At 40.7% G+C, this 24,740-nt stretch overlaps 1 protein-coding gene across 1 annotated transcript in view; it reads left to right on the forward strand.

Moving 5' to 3' along the window:
* Positions 1-314: 314 nt before the first annotated feature.
* ASB7 (ankyrin repeat and SOCS box containing 7) overlaps positions 315-24,740 on the forward strand; it is a 31,669-nt gene continuing 7,243 nt past the window's right edge. Inside the window, exons 1-5 of the mRNA XM_032194892.1 lie at positions 315-376; positions 1,299-1,393; positions 6,680-6,778; positions 9,951-10,211; positions 16,908-17,513. Of these exons, the coding sequence (XP_032050783.1) occupies positions 10,001-10,211; positions 16,908-17,513 (817 nt within the window). The 5' untranslated portion in view covers positions 315-376; positions 1,299-1,393; positions 6,680-6,778; positions 9,951-10,000. The remainder of the gene's footprint in view (positions 377-1,298; positions 1,394-6,679; positions 6,779-9,950; positions 10,212-16,907; positions 17,514-24,740) is intronic.

Here is a 24,740-nt window from a genome sequence, read left to right on the forward strand (position 1 = left end):
CGCGGCCGCCTTTACGGCAAGGGGAGGGGAGCGGGGGAGGAGGGAGGGAGAGGGGGGGAAAAAAGGGGGCGGAGCCGCCGTCAGCCGAACAACCAATCAAACGCGGCGGGCGGGGGCGGGCCCAGCGCGGCGCCTTCTGATTGGCGGAGCCGGGGGTCAGTCCCAGCCCGCTGACCCCGGCGCGCAGTGGCCCCGCTCCGCTCGGCCCCCGCCCGCGGCCGGCCCCGGCCCCGGCCCCGCCGCCTCCCCCCGGCCCCCCCCCAGCCCCGCCGCTCCCCCCCCCTCCCCCTCCCCCCTCCCCTCTCCTCCCCCCTCTCCCCTCAGCGCCGCCGCCTCACGGAGCTCGCCGGGTGCCCGCCTCGGCGGCGGCAGGCAGGTAACGGCCGCGGGCGGCGTCCCGGCCGCCCCCTTTTTGCTTCTTCTCCCCCCCCTCAGCCTCGGCCCGGGCCTTTTCGGCCTCCCCCGGGCCGTGTGGGGGCGCCGCTGCCTCAGGGAGGGGGGGGGCGGCGGGGCCTGCGCTGCTCCGCTGAGCCCCGGGGGGGCCGGGCAGCACCGTCAGGGCCCTGTGGTTATGGGGGGAGGGGGCAGGGTGCTGGGAACCCCCCCCAGTTCCTGAGGACCCCCCCCTCTTGTCCCCGGGACCCTCTTCCCGGAACCGCTCTGCCCGGAGCCACCCTGTCCCCGATCCCCCCTTTCCTGAGGACCCCCCCTTATTGGGGACCCCACGGATACCCCTTTTCCCAGATCCACCCCTCTCAGGGATCCCCTTCCCGGATCCCTCTCCCCCCCCCCCAAATACCCTCCCTTTCCAGGGGACCCCCTCTTCCCGGTGGATCCTCCCCAGGGGCTCCCCCTCCAGGGTCTACCCCCTTTTCCAGGAACCCCCTTTTCCAGGAACCCCCTTTTCCAGGGACTCCCCCCTTCCCAAGCACCCCCCTTCCCGGGAACCCCCCTTTCCCAACACCCCTTAACCAGACCCCCCTCTCCTTCCCCACAACCCCCCTTCCCAAACGCCCCCCTCCCAGATATCCCCCCCTGGACACCACCCCCCTCAGACCCTCTCCACCAGCATCTTCCTGCCCCCGACCCTGCCGGGCACTTGGGGTCCCGCAGCCCCCCCCCGGTGTCCCCACTCAGTGCCCTTCCTTCTCCCCACGCTGCCGTCCCGACCCCGGTAACGCACCCGTTCCTTCCTAATCCTCGCAGGCTCTTCCTGTTTCAACCTGGTATCGCCTTGGTCTCGGTCTCTCTCCTGTCATTGCCTGGCTCAGGTCGACTTTTATTTATTTCTTTTTTAGGTTTAAGCTGCCTTAAAGGAGAAATAAGAATCGTGACTCCAAAGAGCAAAATAAGACAGAAGAGAGAAAACGGCGCGCAAAAAATCCCCAGAAAGGTGATAATTCATGTAGACTTCTCAGAATCATCCGAGACGCACGGTTTGCCTGGGTTTGGGGCCTCTCGTTGTTAGTGTTTTTCCACGGATCTGAATAGGTAGCATTAAATGCCTTTGTTCTCTCAAAACCTGCTTGCTATTGAGCTTCAGAAGTTTGAAAGCTCCGAGGCCCGTTTGAAGCACTCTTCCTCTTTTCTTTTTGTAAGTTTGTCATTTTCTAAATTTAACCTGCAAATGATATTTTGATCTTGAGCTGCTGCTTAACGTTTTTTGGGTCTCTTCATCTCAGGAGCGTCATTTTTAAACGACTTTGCTCTGGGTAGCGAAAAGGGTCGGCTCTTTCAGTCTGTTCACTAACTTACCTGACTTGTTTCTGCTCTGATTCTAAAATCGTTACTGGAGCAGGTCATGGTAATTGCATTTGGTTGGTTCAGTTGTACCGAAGTTTTGCGTGGGTCAGGCTTTTTTTTTGTATTTTAACTGAGTTGCGAAAATCGTCGCGCGTTTAATTGGATGGCGTTTGTTTACGAGTACCTTGTGGGCTGAGATCACAGGAGAAGATAATTCTGTTAGATGCTGAAGGAAAAAAAAATGAAAGGAGTCATCAAAAACTGAGCCCTGCTGGTAAGAGGAGGACGGTTGGGGTTCAGAGCGAGAACAGTTCCTAGGGAGAAGTGCTTGTTTTACATGGCAAGGAGATAAAGAGATGATCTCTAGAAGGAAAGAGCGTTGGGGTGGGCTTGATGATAGCAGTCAGCCTTTTTCTGTGTCCTGCTGTTGCTGTGCTCCAAATAATGGCGTTTCTGCGTGTTCCTTTAATGCCAAGTCTGTATTGACTCCATCCTAATCCGTTTCAGAAGTAGATGAAGTTGTGTTATTTTGGCAAATATCCTCAGTGTGGTCCCACCGGTCTTTGTCGTGTTGTCAGAGACGTCGTTGACTGCACCAGAATGTTTTTGCGTTGTCAGCATTAAATTATTTCTCAGCGTTAGTTGCAGGGGGAAAAAGCCGTACCTGTGGCTTTGGTCAGGGGTGGATCTGTATTCTGGTGTGTGCGTCCTCGTCGTGTGTTGAGGAGTAGCTGTTAGCAGATTAAATAGAAAATTCCTCAGTACCTCAAGTTCTGAGATATTTGCTGAAAGTAGTAAAGAAATTATCTGTGTCATTTTGCTAGAATGCTGCAAAGTCATGTACATATTGCTGGGACACGTGGACGTGCCTGGTGTGATTGCAGGAGGGGCTTTTATGCTAATTGGTGGGACAGACACGCATTAATATGAACTTTGCAGCGCAGTTATGGCACACCTGCTTTGTAAAGTTGCATTGTCCTAACAACCTCTTTGCAGCCCATCCCGTGGGTCTAACGTGGGCCTTGTGTTAACGTCGCTTCTCCAGCAGAACATCTTGGTGCTGATAAGCCGTGAGATCTTTGGGGACTGTGTCTGTGATTTGTGAAGCTCCTTCCGAACGTGGAATGGCAATGCAGTGAAGTGTGATCCAGATGTAGAGGCTGGAACTGGATTCACAGGAATCGGGGAATTAGCTTCTGGCAGAAATTTACACGTGGTCAAAACAAGATTCGGAGATAAATGGTGTGCTGAAGCCCTCCTCTCATGCTCTGGAAGGAATGCAGCACGTTGCAAGTATAGCTGTCCCCTTAGAAACACACATCCAGTGTGCTGTTTGTTTGTTTTTTAATTATCTTCAGGCTATATATCTACTTTGGTTTTGGTTTTCCTTAATGTGAATTCTCTACCCTTAAAGGAAATGGGTAGACTGAGAGGCTGTTTTCAGTTGTTCCAGCATTTCCTTCCAGAATGATACCATTGCAGTGAAATACAGTTGCTTTATCTGCTGAAGTCATCCAGGGAATCCTGTCCAGTTTGATTCTTTTAGGCCATATTAAAAAGAAATGCAGAGACTTGAATGAAGCAAACTCTGCTCATCAGTTGTCTTATTAGGACTGAGTGATAGCTTTTGGTGAGGCTTGAACTAGTTATTTTTTCCTCCTGCTTTTGTCATTCCACGAAAAGTTGGTGTTTGGATACTTTAATGACAGCAAATCATGTTAAAATTTGTAAGTCTTAGGCATTAACACTTGCTATGAATTGTTACTGAGTTTAAGGCTAACTTTTCATTTCACTCGTACTGTTTGAAACTTGTTAAAAGTTAGAAGAGGGATTGTGTTTTATGCTGGTACAGGAGGATTGCAAAGCATGCTGCAGGCCACGAGCTCCTGCAGTTGGTCAGTGCAGATTTGAGGGAGGAGAGTTACAGCTGTGTGAATCTGATGCAGCATTCCCTACTGAAAAAGCTCTGCAAGGCCTTGCTTCAGCACTGACAGTGGGCTCCTTGGTTTGGGGGGAGTCACAGCATATTCTTCATGAGGTTCTGCTTGTGGTTAAGGTTGCCAATGTATCGGGAGGGAATCCTCAGGATGGTTAAAGCTGACACAGTGCCAGTGCTTTCTGAAGGTGATGTCTCCTCTGTTGCTCTCCTGTTTGCAGACTGAAGTTACTTGAGCTGGCTGATTTCACTAGTTCTCCACCAGGCCCAAAAGCCAGACCTCAGCCTCTCCGTGAAACAGATAATAGTTGGTAAAATGACACCTCTAAACTTCAATTTCAGTCACCTGCAGAATGTGCCAGCCCAGCAGCTGCTTGTTAGTGTCTAACAGCACCACGTGGTACCATAACCACCTGAAGTCGATGGAGCGCTTTTAGATCAGCTCTCTTGGTTCAGCTGAACGTGTCCCAGCTACAAGATGGCATTATTGGTGCCCTCATGAGAACCCTGTAACTCTTAATGACCACTTAGGAAGTGTGAAGGCTTCTTTCCTTTGAAGCAGCAGTAGTTCTGTGATGGTTGGGAAGATTCGTGCACTATTAACTCATTGCTTCCAGCACTACGCATGCGTGGCTCGGTGATTTTCATCTCAGTCACTTGGATACCTCGCTTGATGTCTGTCTGGGATGTAGCATAGAGCAGCTTGCAGGAAATATATTCAGGACCATCAGGCTCTGTGAAATTCTGATATTTCACATGTTATTTGCAAACTTTGTGATTGCGATAGGAGAACACAAATAACGTTGTTTGCCTTACTCTGTCTGTAGAGCTCCTGAAATAGGAAGCCGAGCGACATAGGAAGATGATGGTTGCGTTTAGGCTCTTCGTCAAACACATTGTCCGTTTCTGAAATGCCATTTGAGTGAGAACACATTTAGCTTGTTTGAGTTTTGAAATGGGTGGGAGAATAATGAATGCTAATGTGATTATCCTTACTCCACCGGGCTTTCTTTTCTTTGGTTGGTTGGTTTAAATATCGTGGGAGACTTCAGATACAACCAGGACCTACGCTGACTAGTTCTGTGCTGAATATTAAGTGTCATGCGTAGTGATACGCTTTCCCTGTTGTATACAGTGAGGTTGGTGCCAGTAAGTGTAATCCTTGCTCTGCTGTTGGATGTGTAACTTCATGGCTCAGGGATAAAGCCTGTTAGGCTCTTTGAATGAACAAAACACTGTCCTCTAAGGTCTCATCTTTAGTACCAGCCTTGAATCTTCTTTAAAGTGCACGCGCAGATACACTGGAATTCATTTTCCACGTAACGTTTGCAATGACTTGAATGAAATAACACGTTAATGTAGAAAAGTCTGGGATATCTATTGATAAATAGTCCCGTTGTCAAAGAAAATGATGATGTTTGTCTTATTTTCTTTAGTTAGTGTGCAACTTCTACTACAATTATTAGTATTTTAAGCAAACTTTGTCAAGTTGAGTAAGTGAGCTTTACTTTCACTAAATATAACTTCTTTTTATTAAAGTTACAGATCTTACTCTTGCCATATGCAGCTAATTTTCCTTTGGGGGGAAAAAAGCTTGTTACTTTTTTAGTGGAGCAATCTGTTACCTTGTCTGTAGTCTGTGAAGTCAGTGCAATTCTAATTTGCATCAGCTAATAAAAAATGTGTGGGTTTTTAAGTGAAAATCATGCAAAAAAAATAAAAAATAAAAAAGGTGAACTAACGACTGATCAACTATGCAAAAACAAGGCTAGAAATGTGATCAAATTAGGTCATGGCAGTGCAATTTTGTGCAGGGCTGTGAGCATATCTGCAAGCCCTGTGTGTTTTATCTTGGGAAGCGAAGCTCTAGGAAAACGTGCATAAGGGGATGAAGAGAGCTTTTCTCCATCCTCTTTTTCTGAGCTACCATCAGGAAAGCAAGATTTCATGTTGCGTTAAGTGACAAGTTTTAAGCTAAAAGCTACACGGTTCTTAAATTGGTCTGATGCAACAGACAGAACTCGCAGTTTGTGTGATCTGCTACACAGTGCGGTAATTATTGCTTTTATTACTTGTGGTATCGCAGCGCATAAACATGATGAGGGGTCCTTCCCAAACAGCTCACAGCCAGAGCGAAAAAAAGGCCAGAAAGAGAGAGGAGTACAGTGAATTAATGAAATAATATCAGTCACTCAAGGCTCTCAATGGGGCCATGCAGAGTGGTTAGATGTTGGGACTGACGCTGGTAGCTGCAGATGGCAAGGAAGGAGAATAAGATGGGCTGGTTTGAAGAAAGGAAATGGGTAGGGATGGTAACTGGTGTTCAGTAAACCTGGATATGAAAAGGAAAGGTTTGATGTGTGAAGAAAAGGGTGAAGATTTTGGGGCTGAAGGTATTGCTTGCACTGTGAAGGTGTCTGTGAGCCTGGCTGCTTGTGTGAGGGAGAGCAGAGCGACCTGCTGGTGCTACAGAAGTCCAGCTGAAGGACGAGGAAAGAAGCGCTCTGTCTTGTCAGCTTTTGTTCTTGGGATAGAGAAACATAGGTGGGATAGGGATAAAGAAACAGACGTGGGCTGGGAGGAACTGAGTGGATCCTGAAGGTTTTTCCTGGAATCTGGCTCCCATGGGAAGATGTTGAGCAGTCAGGCAGAAATATCTACTGTAACCTTTGCATTCATCCTTGTTCCATGGCAGGACAGATACATGAAATGGTTAGAGCAGGGCTTAGACATTTCTTCAAGGTGTACTCCAGAGAGGAAGCGCATCTCTAGTTTCTCTTGTCTCCTGTAAATTAATCTCTGTAGCCTTCTCCTCATCTGGCAGAAGGAAACTCTCCCCAACCCAGTCTCTGGAGGACTGTCTGATAATGAAGGAAAACATACTTGGGGACTTTTTTTGCCATGAGGGTATTAAAATGTCGCATTCTAGTGCAGATCCAGGGTAAAAGTAGGTAAACCTCTTACTTTTTGACCCTAACAAGAAATATCGTTCTTTTTAAGGGGTAGCAGGTTGTTTGACACACATGGGCACACAAGATTATGAATAGTGAAGACAATGAAGAGTGGGACATCCATCAAAGACTGACAACCCCTCGTAAGGTAATTCAGGAACACATTGAATTTATCCTTTTGTGCTTGCAAAATCAGTTAAACTGTTGTTATTGTCCTTTATTTTCATGCCACTTTACAATCATTATACCAAGAATGTATAGGTACATTTTTTCGTACTTACTCATTTTAATTTTGTACTTGCATGAAGAAAGCCAGTATGTAGCAATCCAAATGCATAATACGTTCTGAATGAGATTGATTATAGTTACAAAACATTTCATATTTAAAGTGCCAATTGGCTAATGAATTCCAGTAGTCCCCCTCTCCTTCTCCAAAAATTGATGCCGTAAATGGAGATTTATAAACAGGATTTCTAAATGATCTGTGGAGTGGAAATTAACCTATTTTCAAAGCTGGTGTGTCTAGAACTATCCTGAAACCTTCAATGTTGCAGTTAAGTATTCTTGTCATTTGAATTTCATTGCTTGCCATAGGGGTGAGATAGAAGAGTAGATATTTACAGAAACTACGCAAGTGATAAAAGGAGCTGCTTATGCCTGACTTTGTCTTCAGCTTTGTATGTTTTAGTACTTACGTACTTTAGTACTAGCTAATTTGAATAAGCTCTGCTAGTCACATGCAACATATGGGGCCAGTGCCAACTTTTTGTAATGCTGCATTACAAATGTACCCACCAGCTGAGAAGTGTGATATAAAGAGATTTGCTTTTTCTTAACCAACTGTCTTTGTAGATACTTTTTGGGGGGATACTGATGGCCCCTTAAATGAGAAATCCATTTCTTCTCACCTGTATGGTCATCTTGTCTCTTTCTGTCGTGCTTTGAACAGCAAGTTTGACCTTCATTTTCAGGACACTGTGGGATCTTGCAGGTATTATTCCTTTACCAGTAGGGACTGTAAAAATGGTGGTAGAATGTTTTCTGTCAGATATTCTCAGTTTGGGAAAAGAGTTTATTTATCTTGTTTTTTGACACAGAAAATAAGGTCAAAGGGGCGTGGTTTTTGGAGGGTTGGGGGGTTAGGGAAGTGTTTTGATTTTGTTTCTGAAGGATTTCCCTCGAACTCATACTTAGTATCGATTACTTTCTTTGGTCAGCTTTCACCTATAAATCCAAGATGCTGTTCTTGCGGGTGGAATTTCATTAACAGTACTGTTAGTGGTGTGATCTAGAACGAAGTCAAGCTCCCTGTATTATAGGTGAGCACATTCCTAAGTGCTAATTGGAGTTTAGAAAAGAGCTTAGCAAAAGCCTATTAGAGTCAATAGAAATACTTCCATTGTCATCAGATTAGTCGAGTTTGATTTTTGAATATGATGCCAACGCTGAACCTATCAAGTTAGCAGGTGCCAGTTTGCAAATCCCTTTCTTCCTGTGTCAGATAATGGAGTCCATACCATGAAACAAAACCAAGGCAGTGTCTAAGCCACATACAACCTATTGAGCTAAATAGCTGTCTTTCACAGCCCTATGCTGAATTAGTCTCTCTTGCCATACGTAGTATCTTGAAGCATTTATAAATGTCAAAGGCAGGCATTTGCTGCATGTAATTTCCATTTTTGCTGTGTAAGTAGGGTCACTGTAGCTACCTGTTCATTATAAGTTTATATCTCTGCAAGCAGCACGCAAATAACTTTTTTGCAATGAGCACAACCAGGTAATAAGAAGAGTGAATAGACATCTATGCCTTTATCTGGAAGGATGGCAGTGATTGATGTTTTCGCTTTCATATTGTCTGTGTGCATACCTGGATCAGAGAAAAACAAGTGCCCAGTGGGATATGAGAAGTTGATTGCAATGCCTTTTGAGTGACCTATGAATCATGAGGATCTGGAAATCCTTATTTACGTAAATGAAGGTTTAGGTGGTGATGTGGGTTGATGTTCTAATATAATGGGGGTTGGTGTAAATTTTAAGGATCATTTAAAATTCATTTTCATCTTCAGAATTTCTTGTTACTTTACTCATGATTAATTTTACAGCATTCTAAATACATTTTTTCTTTAATATTCTATTTCTGTGTTAATGTCCATTGCAATTTCTGGATAATTCTGAGATTTTTATTGCTCAGCACTCCCTTCATTCCTTGCTTTTATTCTTCTAATATTCCTTTCCATTCTAGGAATACCTGATAATGCAATATGATACAGAGTGTATGTGAAAATGTAAATACTGAACAGATTTTGTGTGCTGTGAAAGAATTTCTGAGTACCTGTTTTTTTTTTCTTGTCCTCAGCTGGGTAGCAAGTAGAACTGCAGATGAGTACTTTTCAAACAGGGCATGGAGTATAGTTTTTGGTTGTTTTTTTTTTTTTTTTTTTTTCTCCCCAATATATGCTGGTATTCTAGGTTCTCTGACAATGGCTACTTTAGGTAGCCTTTTGGCCCAGCCCTCTCATATGCTTTATCAAGGTAATTATAAGTTGAACTGTTCTGATATATTTATTTGTAGTGTTTGACAGGACTGTATTAACTGAACTTTTATGTTCTCAGGTCTCATATAATATCATTGCCTGGTTTTGGAATATAAAGGTCCTTTACATTGTTTATGTACTAATAAAGAAGCCCACACGCCAAACTACTGGCAGTAGACTCTTAACATTTTTTTAAAAAAAGGAGGGTGGGGAAGAGAGGATTAAAGTTTTCACTTTGAACATTGGTGTTACTAATATTCTTGTGCAGTATGTCACAGGAAAATGTTATCTTAGTAATAGAACACATTTTCAATTAAGTTTAGAGGTGACATATTTCTAGAAAAAATAATAAAGAAAAAAATCATAGTTCCATTGCTGTAGCAATACCGTGCTGTTTCATGCAGTTTAGATGATGTATTTAGCAGTATCTCCAGAGCAGTGGTATTAACCAGGGTCTGATCTTAAAGGAATGTTGGGTCCTGGAGATCTCTCATCCTGCTTATTGTTGGGTGCTTTAGCTGTGGTCTGCTTGTTGATGCTCTCATTTTTGAAGAAATGATTACTATTCGTTATGTGCAAGTTTCCTTTTTAGTCGCAATTCAATGGTGTATACTACAATTTTGCTAGCAATAGTGAGATTACTTGTGTTTTGTCCTATGTATAAGATGGCTTTGCTCTGCATATAGAGAGTAAATCATAGCATTGCTTTTCATTAGTACTAATTATTTTTTCAGATCTCTTTCCTGGTTCCAGTCCTAATTAATTCATGCTTTATATTGATTCAAGGTGACTAGTGCGACCTCATGACGCTTCTGTAAAAGGCAGATTCAGCTAGGATGTTACACCATCACTGTCGGAGAAACCCTGAACTACAGGAAGAATTGCAGATTCAGGCTGCAGTTGCTGCTGGCGATGTTCACACCGTGCGCAAGATGCTGGAGCAAGGATATTCTCCAAATGGTCGAGATGCCAATGGCTGGACCTTGCTTCATTTCTCTGCAGCAAGAGGGAAAGAGAGATGCGTCCGTGTTTTTCTTGAACATGGAGGTGAGTTGCCTAGAGAGAGAAATCTTGATTCCCATCTCACAGCTTTCTATCCCAATTCCCATTGTATGGCTTTCCAGCACCAATTAGTTGCCAGACTACTTTTGATTTTTTTTTCCTCTTTCATTGGAGTGCTGCTTCATTTCTGTTTCTATCTGATGCATGCTCTGTGAATGAGGTAATAGATTAGCTTTAGATCTTAATACCTGACAGTTTTTTTCAGAATCGCCCAGGAATTGTTAAAAGAATGAATAAGCATTATAAAAATAGGGCAAAGAGCTCATTATAAACTTAAATGCACTCACTATAGGCCTTTCTACTGTTAGAGGCTGTTATTAAGGAAGGCAGGTCCTTGAGTTGAAATTGTAGGGAAGATTGTTTCATAGTTCTCAAAATTTAACAAGTCACGTTAAAGACTTACATTTCTGTGTAGGTTTTAACACAGTCTGCTGAACTTTATGATAACATTACTCTCCGCAGGGGTTTGAGTGTCAGCTAGTCCAGCTGAGTTTACGTCTCTCCTGCATCTAATGATAGCCAAGCTTTATTTCAAGAACTAATTGAGTTTTATTTAAGTGATATAATTGCTTGGGTGATGTGTATTCCCCATTGAATGGTACAGTCAGAATTTCTTTCTGCTGTATCTTTTTCCAAGGCTACCTGAAGGTTTAGAAATTGATAGTCTTAAACTTCTAATGTGACACTAGCGAGGAAAACCAAAAATGGGATGTTCTCCACATTCTGAATAGCGTTCTTAAAGAACAACATCCTTTGCTCTAGCACCGTTCTTATCAACTTAATCATGAACTAAGATGTTTTTAGTCCCATGGAAACTGAAATGAATCATCTTTTTGATGCTTTACGTATCTGAGGCTTGGTCATGGTCCCCTTGTTTCTATTGCAGTATTTGTCAGAAGCATAGATAAATCACCCTTAAAATTGAGTGGCATTAATGGGCTTGTGATATTTGCCCAATTAATGGTGTGTTATTTCAGAGCAGGAGTGAAATACAGCCTGAACAACTGGACCCCGTTTATACATAAGTACTGCAAATTCTAAGTATACAATACTGTCAAACCCTCAATGTTGTTCCTGGAAGGGGGGGAAGCAACTGAATCGTGCAAATAAATAACTTTAAAATTCTACTTTTTAAATGTAATACTGTAGATAATTTCAAATCTCCATCTTTATAGGCTGTGGGTCTCAAAATGTATGTTATAACTTTGTGAGCTTGAAGATGAGCTGGAAAAACAAAAGCATAAAACCCTATTTATCTTCATTGTATAGGTTTTGCTATTAAATAGCTGCTGGCATGGTGTTTTGTTTTGGTTTTCTATCTTTTGATGTTGCTATTTTCTATATGAAGTACAAGCAGAATATGATGCCCAATGAAAACTGTCTGTAATGAGACAGATTCCTTGTGCTGGAAGCAGCACAGAGTTTAATCACCAGGACTAGAAAGTTGAGTAACAAATAGTGTGAGGGTTAGTCATCTACAGCAGCTTTTCTGTAGCTGAGCCTCCCTTCAGAAAATTGGCACTGTTTTGTGCCTTACCTTGTTTTGCCTCAAAACAGAGGCATAAAAGATAATGAGTGTTTAAAACATAATAATGTCACAAGTGAGCTAATAAGCAGTGAATGAGCTGACTGTTAAAAGCGAACTTAATCATGCTTGCCTCGTTAGTGAGAGGTTTGTGTCTACCTTTCTTAAGTCTCCACCTTCCTCCCTCTCGAGAAGTAGATTAGTTTGACATTGGGTGTTAATCCCTTTGGACCCAAGTGATATTGGGGTGAAAAAAGTCATTTTCTGGTATGAAATTTACAGTAAGCAGAATATAGAACTGACTAGAGATGTGTATTGGTAATAAAGGGGAGGGAGTGGATGAAGTTTTGAAGAAAAGGGGGAACCTGAGAGTTAGTGGAAGCAAGGGGGAGACCGGTGATAGATGTGATGCCAAAGCCTAGCAGAGCTGGAAATATGTTCATAGGACAGGAACGAGAAAACCATGCTGGGCTGTTGCTGAGGGTAGCGTGCCATGCCTCAGATCTTGGACGCTGGAAGAGCACTGACATAGGCTTGAGTGGTAGTGAGTTTGAAATGGGTTTTGGCTAATAAACACTGAGAAGGAATCTGATCGCTGACCTGGAAATAAGAGGTAGCTTCTTATGGGAGTCATGACCTAGCTGCCTCCTGCTTTTTCTCTCTTCTTCCAGCATTGCTCGCCAGCAAAGAAAAGAGCCAGGGGACAGCATTGTGTATGCAGCTTGGCTGATTGGAGCGGAGGTGGTGGAACAGGAGGAAGCATTTATTTTCTGCTAAACAAGGAGGAGAGACAGATAGATGGGCAGAACGCCTAAAGTAGCAGTTCAAATTGAAGGGTAAAGCCAGCAGAAATAGCAGCTAGGTACAGAGGTTATAGGTCAGATAACAAGTATTCTTATGAAATGTGAAAACTGAAGGGTGGAGCAACTTAGTTTTCATAAGTGAAAAATAGTGATTTTACTTAAAGTATTTGTCACATTTTAATAAAGGGAAGTTTCTGTGAAGCTAGCTCTTTCTATCCACAGGAACAATCCAAAGTCACAAAGCTCAGTAGGAGAACAAAACAAAAACAGGGGATGTAGTTTTCAGTGATCTTAGATTTTTTGCATAGCATAGCAAGCTTTTTTTTTCCCCTCTAAATGTATTCTTTGCTTTTAAAATAAGGTACTGTCTGTTTCAATATAACACTGCACAAAACCAGTTTGTTTAATTCCCATCACAGTTAGCACAGTTAGTTACCACCAGCTAAGATCCTGAAAGCATGTAGTTCCTATCTGTCTCTTGGTGATAACTCTCAACGTTAATTGAGCAGGACAGCTTCTTGTTACTTGTGTTAAAGTAAAAAATGATTTGCTAAAGCTCTCAGAAACTGAAAAGTAACGGAAGTATCTAAGCAGATGTATTTATTTTTAGTCTTGGCTGCAAGGTGTCTAGCTTTAAGGTCATGGAGAATCCAGGAGAAACTAAAGAATGGCAAATGCTCATCCCTCCCTAAAGCTCAGAGTGGTCTTGTGTAGTAATGCCTTTGTGGATGTCTTTTGTATCAATGTCCTAAAAATTAGTCATGCAGTAGCCATGTTTCTAAACCACGTTTCTAAACCACATGGTCAGAATTAAGTCCTAGCTGGGGGGAGTTTGCTTGAAATAACAGAAATACTTTATGAAGCCAGAAGCACTGCTTTCTTGGCTTCCCAAATGAGACTGATAGAGTAAGCTAATGAAAGTGTCATGAAAGAAGGGAAGCTGTCCCACTGAGCAGTAAATTAAAACTAAAATTTTAGACTTTTCTTTAGGAATCTATATATTCTGTAGATTACAGTATTAAAAATGAGTCTCATTAACAGTTGAGTTTAAATGACTAGTTTAGGTCCCCAGCTTTAAAATGAACTAAGGTCACGAGTATCATTGTGTTGCAATTTTCTGTCTCAAGTGAGGTTGATTATAGTAATTCGGTACCCTTGATAAGCAGCTCAAGGTTTATGTCACTGTATTTTGCATTATATTTAAGAACATTAGAAGTGACCAAATGCAGCTGTTCATATTTCTAGATTCTGCTATCCCCAAATTTATGGGAAGCTTGAGAAGAAATAACTATAATTGTCAAACAATCAGGATGGAGGCAAGATAAAGAAATGCTGGCAAGTGCTGGCTTCATCCCTTCCTAGTTAAATACGCTTGTACCAGGTACTTTTTTACCCCTCTGCAGAATCTGAAAGGTAAGCTAAGTGAATTCTTTCCCAATTCATTTCTACCTTGCTTGCATTCCAGGGGGAGAGAGTTACTTTACAATATGTTGAAGCCTTTTTTTTTTTTTTATATTTTAAAAAAGTATAGCAACCAAAGTTTTTAAGAAAACATCAGCTTTGCAGTATTCTTTTTGCTAATACAGGGACTGAAAGGATAGAAATTGTATGTGATATAACACAGGTCCAACTTTTGCTAAAAGCCCTTGTGCAGTTCAAAAGTTTTACAGGAGGTGGCAGCAAGACATTTGCTGAGTAGCAGCAGATAATGTTTTGGTCTTGTTAAAATTGCTTCCTTAATCAAGGGGGTAACTGCTACCCTTAGCTCACTAAAAGCCCGTAATCTTAACAGGAATCACAATATTTGCATTGTGAGTTTTTGTTACCAGGCTTGGTTTTGGAAGGTTAGTTGTTTGTGTTCCCTCGTTGCCCAGGTAAGACATTTCTTTCCTATTCTTGTTGAGACACTTGTCTTACGTGACATTGTATTTTTTTGCTTGACCTTAATGTGATGAAATTTTGAGAGGAGAGAAAATACGGAAAGGAACTTAAAATCATAGAGAAGGCACATCCTTATTTTGTGAACTAAACCGTAGCTTTTGGATTACAACAACTTGTATAAAAATATTTGTACACACATGCACACAATTTGGGGCAGATCTGATTGACTTCAGAAATGGCATAGACTAAGCAGGCTAGCAGCAATATCTTGTGCCTCAGCTAGAAGGAAGAAATGTTTGACTTGCATGCCCAAAACAGAGTGGAAGAGAGAAGGCAGAATATGAAACAGTGCTTGTCAATTTTATATTTTAACTATTTTTGTGAAAAATGGCCCTGGCTGCTGCTGTCTCCTTCTGTTATGTCCAACTTTCTCCCTAATTCCGCTTCTCAGAATGTATCATCCCTCTGCATCTTAATTCTCATGCTTGTGCTACTAACTTTATCTATCACCAGTCAGGAGTTAATCTAGAATAGTCTGAGCAGTGCAAAGAAAGCAGCAGCTCACATCACTTTGAAGCAGTGTCTCAGTCTTCAGTGACTGTGTGGGTTGCACTGATTCTCTGCAAAAATACCTGACACCGTCATAGTGCAGGTTAGCAACCACCTATTCAGGCAAGGTCGTCTTTTTCCTGCCAACCTGTGGATGCTTCGGCAATTGCTTTAACTCAGGTTAGTGTAACTTTACAGGGCACTGAAACTCCTGCTTTTCAGCAAAGACTAGAAAGTAGGCTGTCTACCAAAGCACTTTCCTTAATCTGTCTTTCGTTATTTCTAGGTTCCTACTCTATTTACTTAATAGAGGCAGTTCTTACGTGTTATTTCTACATGTGCTATTTTAATTGCGTAGCCAGGCTCCACTAGTTTGTGTTGTTTTTTTCCTTCCTTCAGTCTTCTCTTTAAATCTTAAAAATTCCTTAGAGCTGCTGGATCACCTTTGCAGCTGTGTTCTGAACTCTGTCTTTCCTGCCCTATTATTTTGGCAGGGCATCTGTCTCAGTGTGTTATCTGGATGTGGTTGCAGTACATCCATATTGGGAAGCTCATTCCTGTTTCCTGATGGCACGTTAGCATGTTCAGACCATCATTAGATCTAGACTAAACTAGTTTGTAGTTCACATTGTGAACTTAACTCGCATATATAGACGAGGAATCCACAAAGAACTCAATGCCAAGGTGCAAGGACAGCGCTGTCAAGATTAGGGAAGGTGGGCAGGCACCCTTACGCTTGTCTGCTCTTAGAGATGATTTGTTCTTTGTGCTGCAAATGTTGTGTGTTTACGGAGCGGAAACAAATACAAGGAACTATGAAGAACAGGACCCAGCAGTTGTTTCAGTAGATGCTGCACAGGCATATAAAAAATGTGTCAGTTTAATGCTAGTCTCTTGTGCAGACAGTATCTCCTTTTACCAGCTGGGAGGCTTAGGTTAGGAAAGTGCCTCAAACTTCCAAGCTGTGGTTTGTACTCTTCACCATCCGTCAGGCAACATCTACCGATGCTGGAAGGAGAAAGCTTGCAGCCTGGCTTGTTTTCTAGCTGAGGAAGGGTAATGAGGCACGCACCTTTCCTCCAGTAATTAGTTGGGTACATGGGAATAGTCATTTGATTTACAAGTCTGGGTGTGCTGAGGAAATTAAGTAAATTGATTTGGTTATGTTCTGTTTTTAAATTCATAAATCAGATGACGTTTTTGTGCTGTGTTGGGGTGCGTGGGGGGCTATCTGTCTAATCACTTGTACTCTGCACTAACATTTCTCCTGACTCCTTCCATACGTGGTTGCTTACATTCCTGTAAAATCTAAAATTTTTGTAAAAGTATAAATTCAGAACAGATTCATCATTTATAAAAACAAACTTTATCAAGATAATCTAAAATAACATATATCCTACATGCTTTGGAAATCCTGCAGACCACAGAGAAACATTTTACCTAATACAGTATTACACCCTAAAAACAATACAATCCTGCCAGACCACAAAACATCCGCAATTTGGGACAGCAGATGTTTCTACACATGCTTCTTTTTAAGACCAAGAAGCAACACAAGGGAAAATAAAAAAGCTCAGCATTGAGAAAGAAATGTAATATTACAGAGCTGGAGGAAAACTGGATGGACAGAGATTTGAGTAATTAGCCTAAGAGTGCTAGAAAGATGTGGAAAACTATTTGTCAAATGGAAACATATGTATATGAAAGAAAAGGTCTTTTTTGTGTAATTCTTTCATAAATATAATTTAGCTTTTTCTTTAAAATAGCATTTGGTTCTTGAAAGCAAGAATTATTTTGAAGTACCAAAAAAATCCTGTCTTGTTATGCCTGAAAAGAATAACATTCAATCATTTGATTATTTGTTTGCAGCACTGGATTACTGTAACGACTTCTAATTATTTTTTAATTTTATTTCAACTTCAGCTGATCCCACAGTTAAGGACTTAATTGGAGGCTTCACTGCTCTGCATTATGCAGCCATGCATGGCCGAGCGAGGATTGCACGCTTGATGTTGGAATCTGAATATAGAAGTGACATTATTAATGCAAAAAGCAACGATGGTTGGACTCCCCTCCATGTAGCAGCCCACTATGGCAGAGACTCATTTGTCAGGCTCCTGTTGGAGTTCAAGGCTGAGGTTGATCCGCTCAGTGATAAAGGTACCACACCGCTCCAGCTGGCCATTATCCGAGAGAGGTCAAGCTGTGTGAAAATCCTCCTGGATCACAATGCCAACATCGACATTCAAAATGGTTTCCTGTTACGATACGCTGTGATCAAAAGCAATCACTCGTACTGCCGAATGTTCCTTCAGAGAGGGGCGGACACAAACTTGGGTCGCTTGGAAGATGGACAGACGCCCTTACACTTGTCTGCTCTTAGAGATGATGTGCTTTGTGCACAAATGTTATATAATTACGGAGCGGACACTAACACAAGGAACTATGAAGGACAGACCCCACTGGCTGTTTCAATAAGTATTTCTGGAAGTAGCCGACCCTGTCTGGATTTCTTACAAGAAGTGACAAGTATGTATGTAAGAAAAGTTAATGACGGGACACAATGTCCTCTAAAAGCCTTCTTTGAATTTAGCCCCAGAAAAAAATGCTTCCTCTCTGCCCCTTGATGCTGTTTAAATGCACTAGACAGTTTCTGGGAAGGTGAAGGGATTGTGAAACTGGGAATCTCTTACTTGGCGAAGGTGCTACTGTTAAGTATATTTCATTTCAATTAGTCTTGTTTAAGTATCAACAGGAAGCATAAATTAAAAAGAAAAGTGAACTGTAAAACTAGTTTTATTAATGGCCTTAGCACATAAGATGTTTGGGTTTTGCTTTCCTTTTTTTTTTAGGGTCTTTTGCGTGTTTAGCACCGTGCAAATGCTCTGCTGTTGCTGGCTTTTTCATCTGGCAATACAACTGGGGCAGGAAAAGAGCTTTTGCTGCATTTTGCTCTCCCACGTTCCCTCTCCTCTCCCCTACACCAGACAACAAAGTGGCATAGTTTATTCGTGCGGCTCGGGGGATTCATATGCTGTGTAGCCCTGATTTGATTTTGGTGGTATCTCTGAAAATTGAAAAGGATTTGAACTCATCGTCACTTCTGACACTTAACCTGAGAGTATTCTGCTGCTGATGTTCTGGTCGGTTTTGTTTGTCAGTTTTGGTGTGCTAGGCCTGCTGGAAGTTTTCTTATACTCCATTCTACATGTAATGTTATAATAATGTTTTCCAATTACAGTATTACCTAAAAGCATTTAGGAACTGCTTATTAGCAATTAGCAGGAGTTTAATTCAATTTATCGAGTTATCTTAACATGTTTATCATCCAGCTAGGATGATCTGAACAGAGAAGGGTGGGGTATCATCTTTTTCCCTGTGGTGGTTACTGTTGTTTTTTTTTTCCTGTGGTAGTTTTGTTGAGAATTAAGCACCCTCTATTTTCTGCAAAGAAACTGCGATTTAGTGTGGGCTGGGGTGAATCAGCTGCGATCTGTTGTCAGTAAATGACACAAAAAAGCATTTGGAATTTCATTTTTGTCTTCCTGATTTGTGGTGGTGCTTTTGATTATATCTGAAATACAAAGAGAATTTTTGGAAAGGTAGGAGTTGATGAAATCAATCAGTTACATTTATTTCTTATTATTTTACTTCGCCTGTCCCTTTTCATTCATACACATTTCTTCCAGCTTTCCTTTTTGGGAGCCACTCACTGTGTAGTAGCACAGTCAGGGTTATTAGTAGATGATATAATACCAGACTTGCAATTTTTCACAGTCTTAGAACATAGCCCTAAGCGTGAAGGGCTATTCAGTTTTTCTCAGTGTCTACAGGCTGATTCAGAAAGTTGGAAATCGGTCCTGCAGCTTATGTTTAGGTTGCAGATTCCATACCTTAAGGCTTTGAAGGACTCATTTCATTCAAGTGAGAAATAAATTCTGCAACAAAAAAGGCAGCTTAAATTTGTGGCGAACAGAACAGTCCTGGAACTATTTCAATTTTGTGCTGATGGAGGGAGAACTGGGAAAGCAGGGAGAACTAGTGCTGACAAAAACACTTCAGCTTTGTGCTTCTGAGCAAAATTATTATGAATATGTGTTTACAAACAGCTATAAACAGACTCTGCTGCCCTTATTATAAATCTACAAACACTGTCTTCCACTGTTTTCATGAATAATCATTGCAATGAGATGGTGTAGGAGAGAAAATTGGTAAAGAATGAGCTGGGATTTTGGTAGTTCCCAATTAGATCAGACTGTATACAGGGAATTGTTGAGCTCTTACCCTGTAGCACTTCGGGAAAGAATCTGTCTATTGTAATATGTATTTACTGGGGAGGGGGGGAATTACAATTTTTTTTTTTTTTTTTTTTTTTTTTTACAGAAGTGTTACTGAAATTATCTCTTGTGATTGGTAACAGTGCCTGGATCTTAGGGCTTAACGGGAATTTCTAGTTTGCTTAATTGAAAATTACACACGATGCTTAATGCAGAAATCCGTAGCTGCAAGTTTTATATGTGGGTCCAGAAGCTGAAGAACATATTTAATTGTAAAGCAAGAACTAGTTTTTACTTGCAGTACATTTCACTTTTTTTTTTTAAGTTTACAGATTAACGTATGTAAATTCTGAAAGTTATCAAACTGATTTCTTCCAGTGAAAGCACTTGCATGCTTCAGATAAAAGGAATATTATTTAGCAGTCTGCATATGAAATGTAAGTTGCTATTTTTGTTGTTTCATCCTCAGAAAACATATTTTTACATTTTCAGATCCCCAGAAACAGTTTTGTTTTGGTACATCCTGTAATGGGTAATAATCACATCCTTTAGTCTAGGTCCCTAGTTGCAAATAGCAGGCAGGAGACCAAGCTCTCAGAAATACTTAGTATTGACTCTGAAAGTTGGTAAGAAGTTTAGCACCTTTGGATTTTGCTTGCTTTGTTGCTGGAAGTCTGATACCCTTCCTGGTTGTAGGTGGACATTCCTTTACTCTTAGAATAATTTCAAGAAGAACAAAGTTATTCTGTAGTTGCATCTCAATATTTAAGCATGAATTTGGAAGTTGAGAACGATGAAGTTTTTAATCATGAATCTGTGATTGATTTGATGCTTAGACAGTTGCTCTTACCTCTTTTTTTTTCCTTACTCATTTTTGTATTATTAAAAAAAAAAACTTCCCGGTGAAAAAAGCACTACTGAAAGTTACTTAATTATTTATTGCCTTCCTCTTCTTTTATGTGTTTTCCGTATTACACTTTTGCACTGCAAAAACAATTACTAGTAGCCGCAATAGTATCTGAAATCATCTGATAAAGAGCTTGTTTTTAGAATACTAAAGTGTTATTCTTGAGTTGTACAGAATCTGTACCTGCCTCTTCAAGAGTGTTGGTGGGTTAAGGTTGGAAAGCACTAATGCAAAAGTGAGATGCATACTGAATGGAAAATTAAAAGGAATGCCTCTGCATATAAAGATAGAGATGCATTTATTTATTTTTTTTAGTCTTGTATATGTCTGCAGAATTAACCTGTGCATTTACAGGCTTGGATGGAATATTGAGGTTAATGTTGAATGAAATTTGAGAATATTAAAGCTAACAAATGAGAATGCATTTTTCCTACCTCTAGCAAGCATTAGAAAAATGTACTTAAAAGTTTAAATGAATTTTTAGATGCTAGAAACTGAAGTATGATCTAAAAAAAGAAAAAAGCTCGAACCTTTTCTTTCTTCCCATAGCACTCATTTAATTTAATCACTGTTCAGATAACATAGCAGACAAGAGAGTCTATGACTAGCCATGCGAGTTGCCCGTCTGTGTTGAGGCAGATAGTGAAGTAAATGGATATGGCCACAGTAGTGTAATATGGCAAGTATGTTAACGGGTATCAAAGAACTAATTTCAGATCTGGAACAAGATCTAAAGATCACCGAATGAATGAAATTACAAATATCTCATCTGCATTCAATTTTTTTATTTTCCAAAGGACATATCTTTGGCTTGGATCAGAGAGTATATTTTTATGTTTAGAAGATTTATGTGACAATGTAAACCTGCAGAGAATTTTAGACAAAGGTCCTGCTGAGGAAATTATTATATATTCTTTGTCTTTATCCTTTTGTTAAATAAAGATGACTTTATTTTCACTAGATATTTTTTTTTTTTTTTTAACTGGAAGAACATTTTTAAAAGGATCTCTGCATAGTTTAAACATCTATGAATACGGGAGTGTAGTGAATTAAATAGATCTCTACATATTTTATTATGTGGGTAACTGCAGAGGAAACAATATCTTCATGTTTGTTATAACACAGAGGAAACTTACTGGAATTGCAAGTTTTGACTGCTTCCTTGGGTGCTGCCAGAAGCCTTGCACTAATGAGTGTGGTCTGCTTTGTCATCCGGAGTTATGCAGGGAACTGGGGTAGGACAGTTTTCATTTTAACTGGATCTGTAATAAACAAATATTGTCTGAATCATGATTACTTTCTGCAGATTGCAGGTAAATATTTTGTGAAGACCAATATAGTTTTTGATAACTTCGTTTAAAAAAAAAACAAAACAAAACAACAAAAAAAAAACCATGGCCTTATTGCTTTCTTCCTAGGGAAAAAAAAAAAGGTAACTTTTGATTAATTATTTAACTCTCGGATCAGAATTACTCACTGTGATGTTTTAAAATGTAATTACTAAATTAGACCACAGTTCAGTGCTTACCTTAAGCAGTTGAATTATTTTTTTATATTGTTGGATGCTTTGGAAGGTTTTTGGTCCAAAAACACTCCTCTTTGGTGCATATTTTTTATGCCAGAAATACTGGAATTTAATAGATATGCAGAAATCATTATGAAGAATTAGTTTTCAAAGAGTAATGAAAGTACAAGTAGTGCTCAGGTATTTCTAACAAAGGCACAAAATTAAACTAGAACTTTTTAAGAAGTTTGTATGATACCCAGTTACAGTGATTAATTAAAAGCTATCTTTGCCCTTTTGAGCTAGTTACTAGTTGGAGGAATCCATGTATGTTTGCTGTTTCCCTCTCTGTAGATGCAGTCCTGCATATCTTATATCAACGTATTTCAGGCAAATTCTTGATGCAAATTGATATACATCTTGATACTGTTGTGGCTTTTTTTTCTGGCATCCTGAGTGCCAAAACCAAAAATCCTCCGTAGTTTTTTTAGCTGTTTTGTGTTTATTTACATGGTATTTTTTTTTTTTTTTTTTTTTTTTTTTTTGTACTAGAGTACAAGCAACTGCATTTTCTAAGCTGTTAGCGACCCACTCCTGTTGTGGTGAGCGACCAATTCCTGTTCAGTTCAGCAGCATCTATTTCCTAGGTGATTGCATCCTTGCAGTAGGATCCTGTTTGCTAATGCATCCTCAGTGGTGCCTTTGTTGGCTGATGGGGATGTGTGTTAACCTGTGCCACTGGCTTTTTGAATGTGAGTTTCCAGTAGATATGGTCAGTTCTCTAAGTCTTTCCTGCCCTCCCTCTGTCCCCCAGCTCTGGAAGCCAACAGACTTAGCTAAATCTAGTTGCTGAATGAGTTCAGTAGTTAGCTAAAGATACAAATACTGCCATACTTCAGAGGAACTGAGCTGCTGCCAGCTATAAGTCAATCTGCTTTCAACTTCCTTTAGTATTTCACCAAACTTGAAGTTTTGTTTGTAACTAAAAGGAAACTACCAAGTGGTTTCTTGCTACTGTTTTCAGCCTTTCACAATTCCCAGGAGAGGCAGAGGCTCAATTTGAGAAATACTACTGTAAGCTTTCTGGAGAAATGTATTAATATTGCAGAGAAAACTGTGGGCAGAGAAAACTGTAGGCAAAACACAAAATTGCTGTTCCTGTTCATTTTCTGACTTCTGAAGAAGTTGCTTATCCCCTTCAAACAAGTGATACTGATTGTTTGCTTTTAAAAGGACTCTAATTTTTCTTCTTTTTAGTAGGGGGAACAGAAAAACAGAGAGGATTTTCTAACAGCTTAGTAACTGTAATTAATACAATTATACTAGTCACTCTGCTGGGTAACAGCATGGAGCTGTTCATGGTAACTGCTCTTGTATCTTCCGTGGAGGGGGGTGATAGGCAGTGCCCCCTTCTCCACCTTCACAAGACTTTTGCTTAAAACTGGGTAAGACACTCCTTAAGAGTCAGCTTTGTCCTAAAGCTAAGACCTAATATTATGCCAATGATCCTTAACTATAGACAGTGACAGGTTAGTCTTTTGTTTGTTGGGGAGCATTCTGCATAGGAGAAATGGCCTGGCACGGTTCTAAATGGATAAGCTGTGGAGAAGTCATTACAACAACACACAATTCTTTGCGTAGGCAGGAATCCTAAACTTTGCAGAATTTGTTGGGGGAATATTCCTGCGTACGTGTGGCCTAGGTCAGTAGTGTATGCTGTCTAGAAGGATGGTACTATATCCAAATTATGTCTGTAGATACATAAATACGTGACACAGAATTAATAGTGTTTATTGAGGAAGGCCAACATTTTTCAGGCTTTGATTTTTAAACGCTCTTTGTGTCCTATCCCTTCATTGTGGCTGTTACAAAGCTATGTTCTCCTCCATCCTCATCCATCTCTGTCACTTGAATCCACAGATGTGACTTCTTCAAAACACAATTGCTAGCAGAACAATTCTGAAGACCACCGATGAATAAGTAATACATTAGATTCTGATCACACCCTTTGAATTAGTGTTGAGGGGACTAACGTAAGATAAAAGTACAGCATTCCCCAAAATGAAAGCTTCCACATCTGTACAAACAGGATGTGCCAAGGGCCAGGTTTGTGGTTGTGCTGGTGGTGGGTATGGGATGGGGAGCGGGTGAAGGCCGGGGGAAGATGAACCAGGCCCCACTCACAGGGTAGGCTTTGGGGCCTGGTGGAGAAGACCACGCAACCCCTGCTTTTACATGTCCTCGTCACAGAGCTGCCAGCCTTCCTCTATCTACAGCTCTTAGGCACACGTTTTAAAATAAAAGCGTGGCTGGTTCATGATGTAGGATGCCCAGAGATACACCACTGCAATGTTCTAAAGAACTGGGACCCTTTACTCCGCTATTTTTAAAGAGCTTCAAAGCTTGCTGTTTACCTTTTCCCTTCCAGCTCTTGTAACTAATGCACACGGATGTTAAAGAAATTGTTTGTGCTCAATAAAACAAGAGGCCCAAGTTTAACTGTATTGAAATTGAGCTTGCTGGTAAATTATTTGAGGATATAATGAACATTACCGTGACTTCAGACTTCCGTGAGTGAAGCTGGGGCTTGCACAGAGGCCAGCTCTGTTTGAAACAACTTGTCTGCAGAAAATCTTGAAACTGCAGAAAGAAAAAGAAGAATGTATTGAATGGAAATTCACAACTAATTGTAACAAGTTGTTGTAGTTAAAACATGCATTTTTGTCCTCTTGTTTTACCAGAGGCGGCCAATCTGTTAATAGTAATTTAAAAAGCATTATTTCATTATTTCTTAATAATTAGTTAAGGGGAAAAAAAGTCTGGAACTTTGTCACCGGTTGAACCGAGTTAGGAAAATGATTAAACTTTCACGTACTGAGGTCTGCTACCTGTAGAGAGAATAACATTTTTAAAAAACCTTTATTTTATAATCCCATGTTTTACATTTCTTCTGTTGGGAAGAAACTTTTCCGTCATGCTCGGGAAACTACACAAGAGGTGTGTTGGTGGGGATTTCTGCTTCCCGTTACCGCACATAGCATGAGCTATGGAAAACAAAGATAAGCTAT

This window comes from Aythya fuligula, chromosome 11 (genome assembly GCF_009819795.1).
Source record: "Aythya fuligula isolate bAytFul2 chromosome 11, bAytFul2.pri, whole genome shotgun sequence".
NCBI classification, from domain to species: Eukaryota; Metazoa; Chordata; class Aves; order Anseriformes; family Anatidae; genus Aythya; species Aythya fuligula.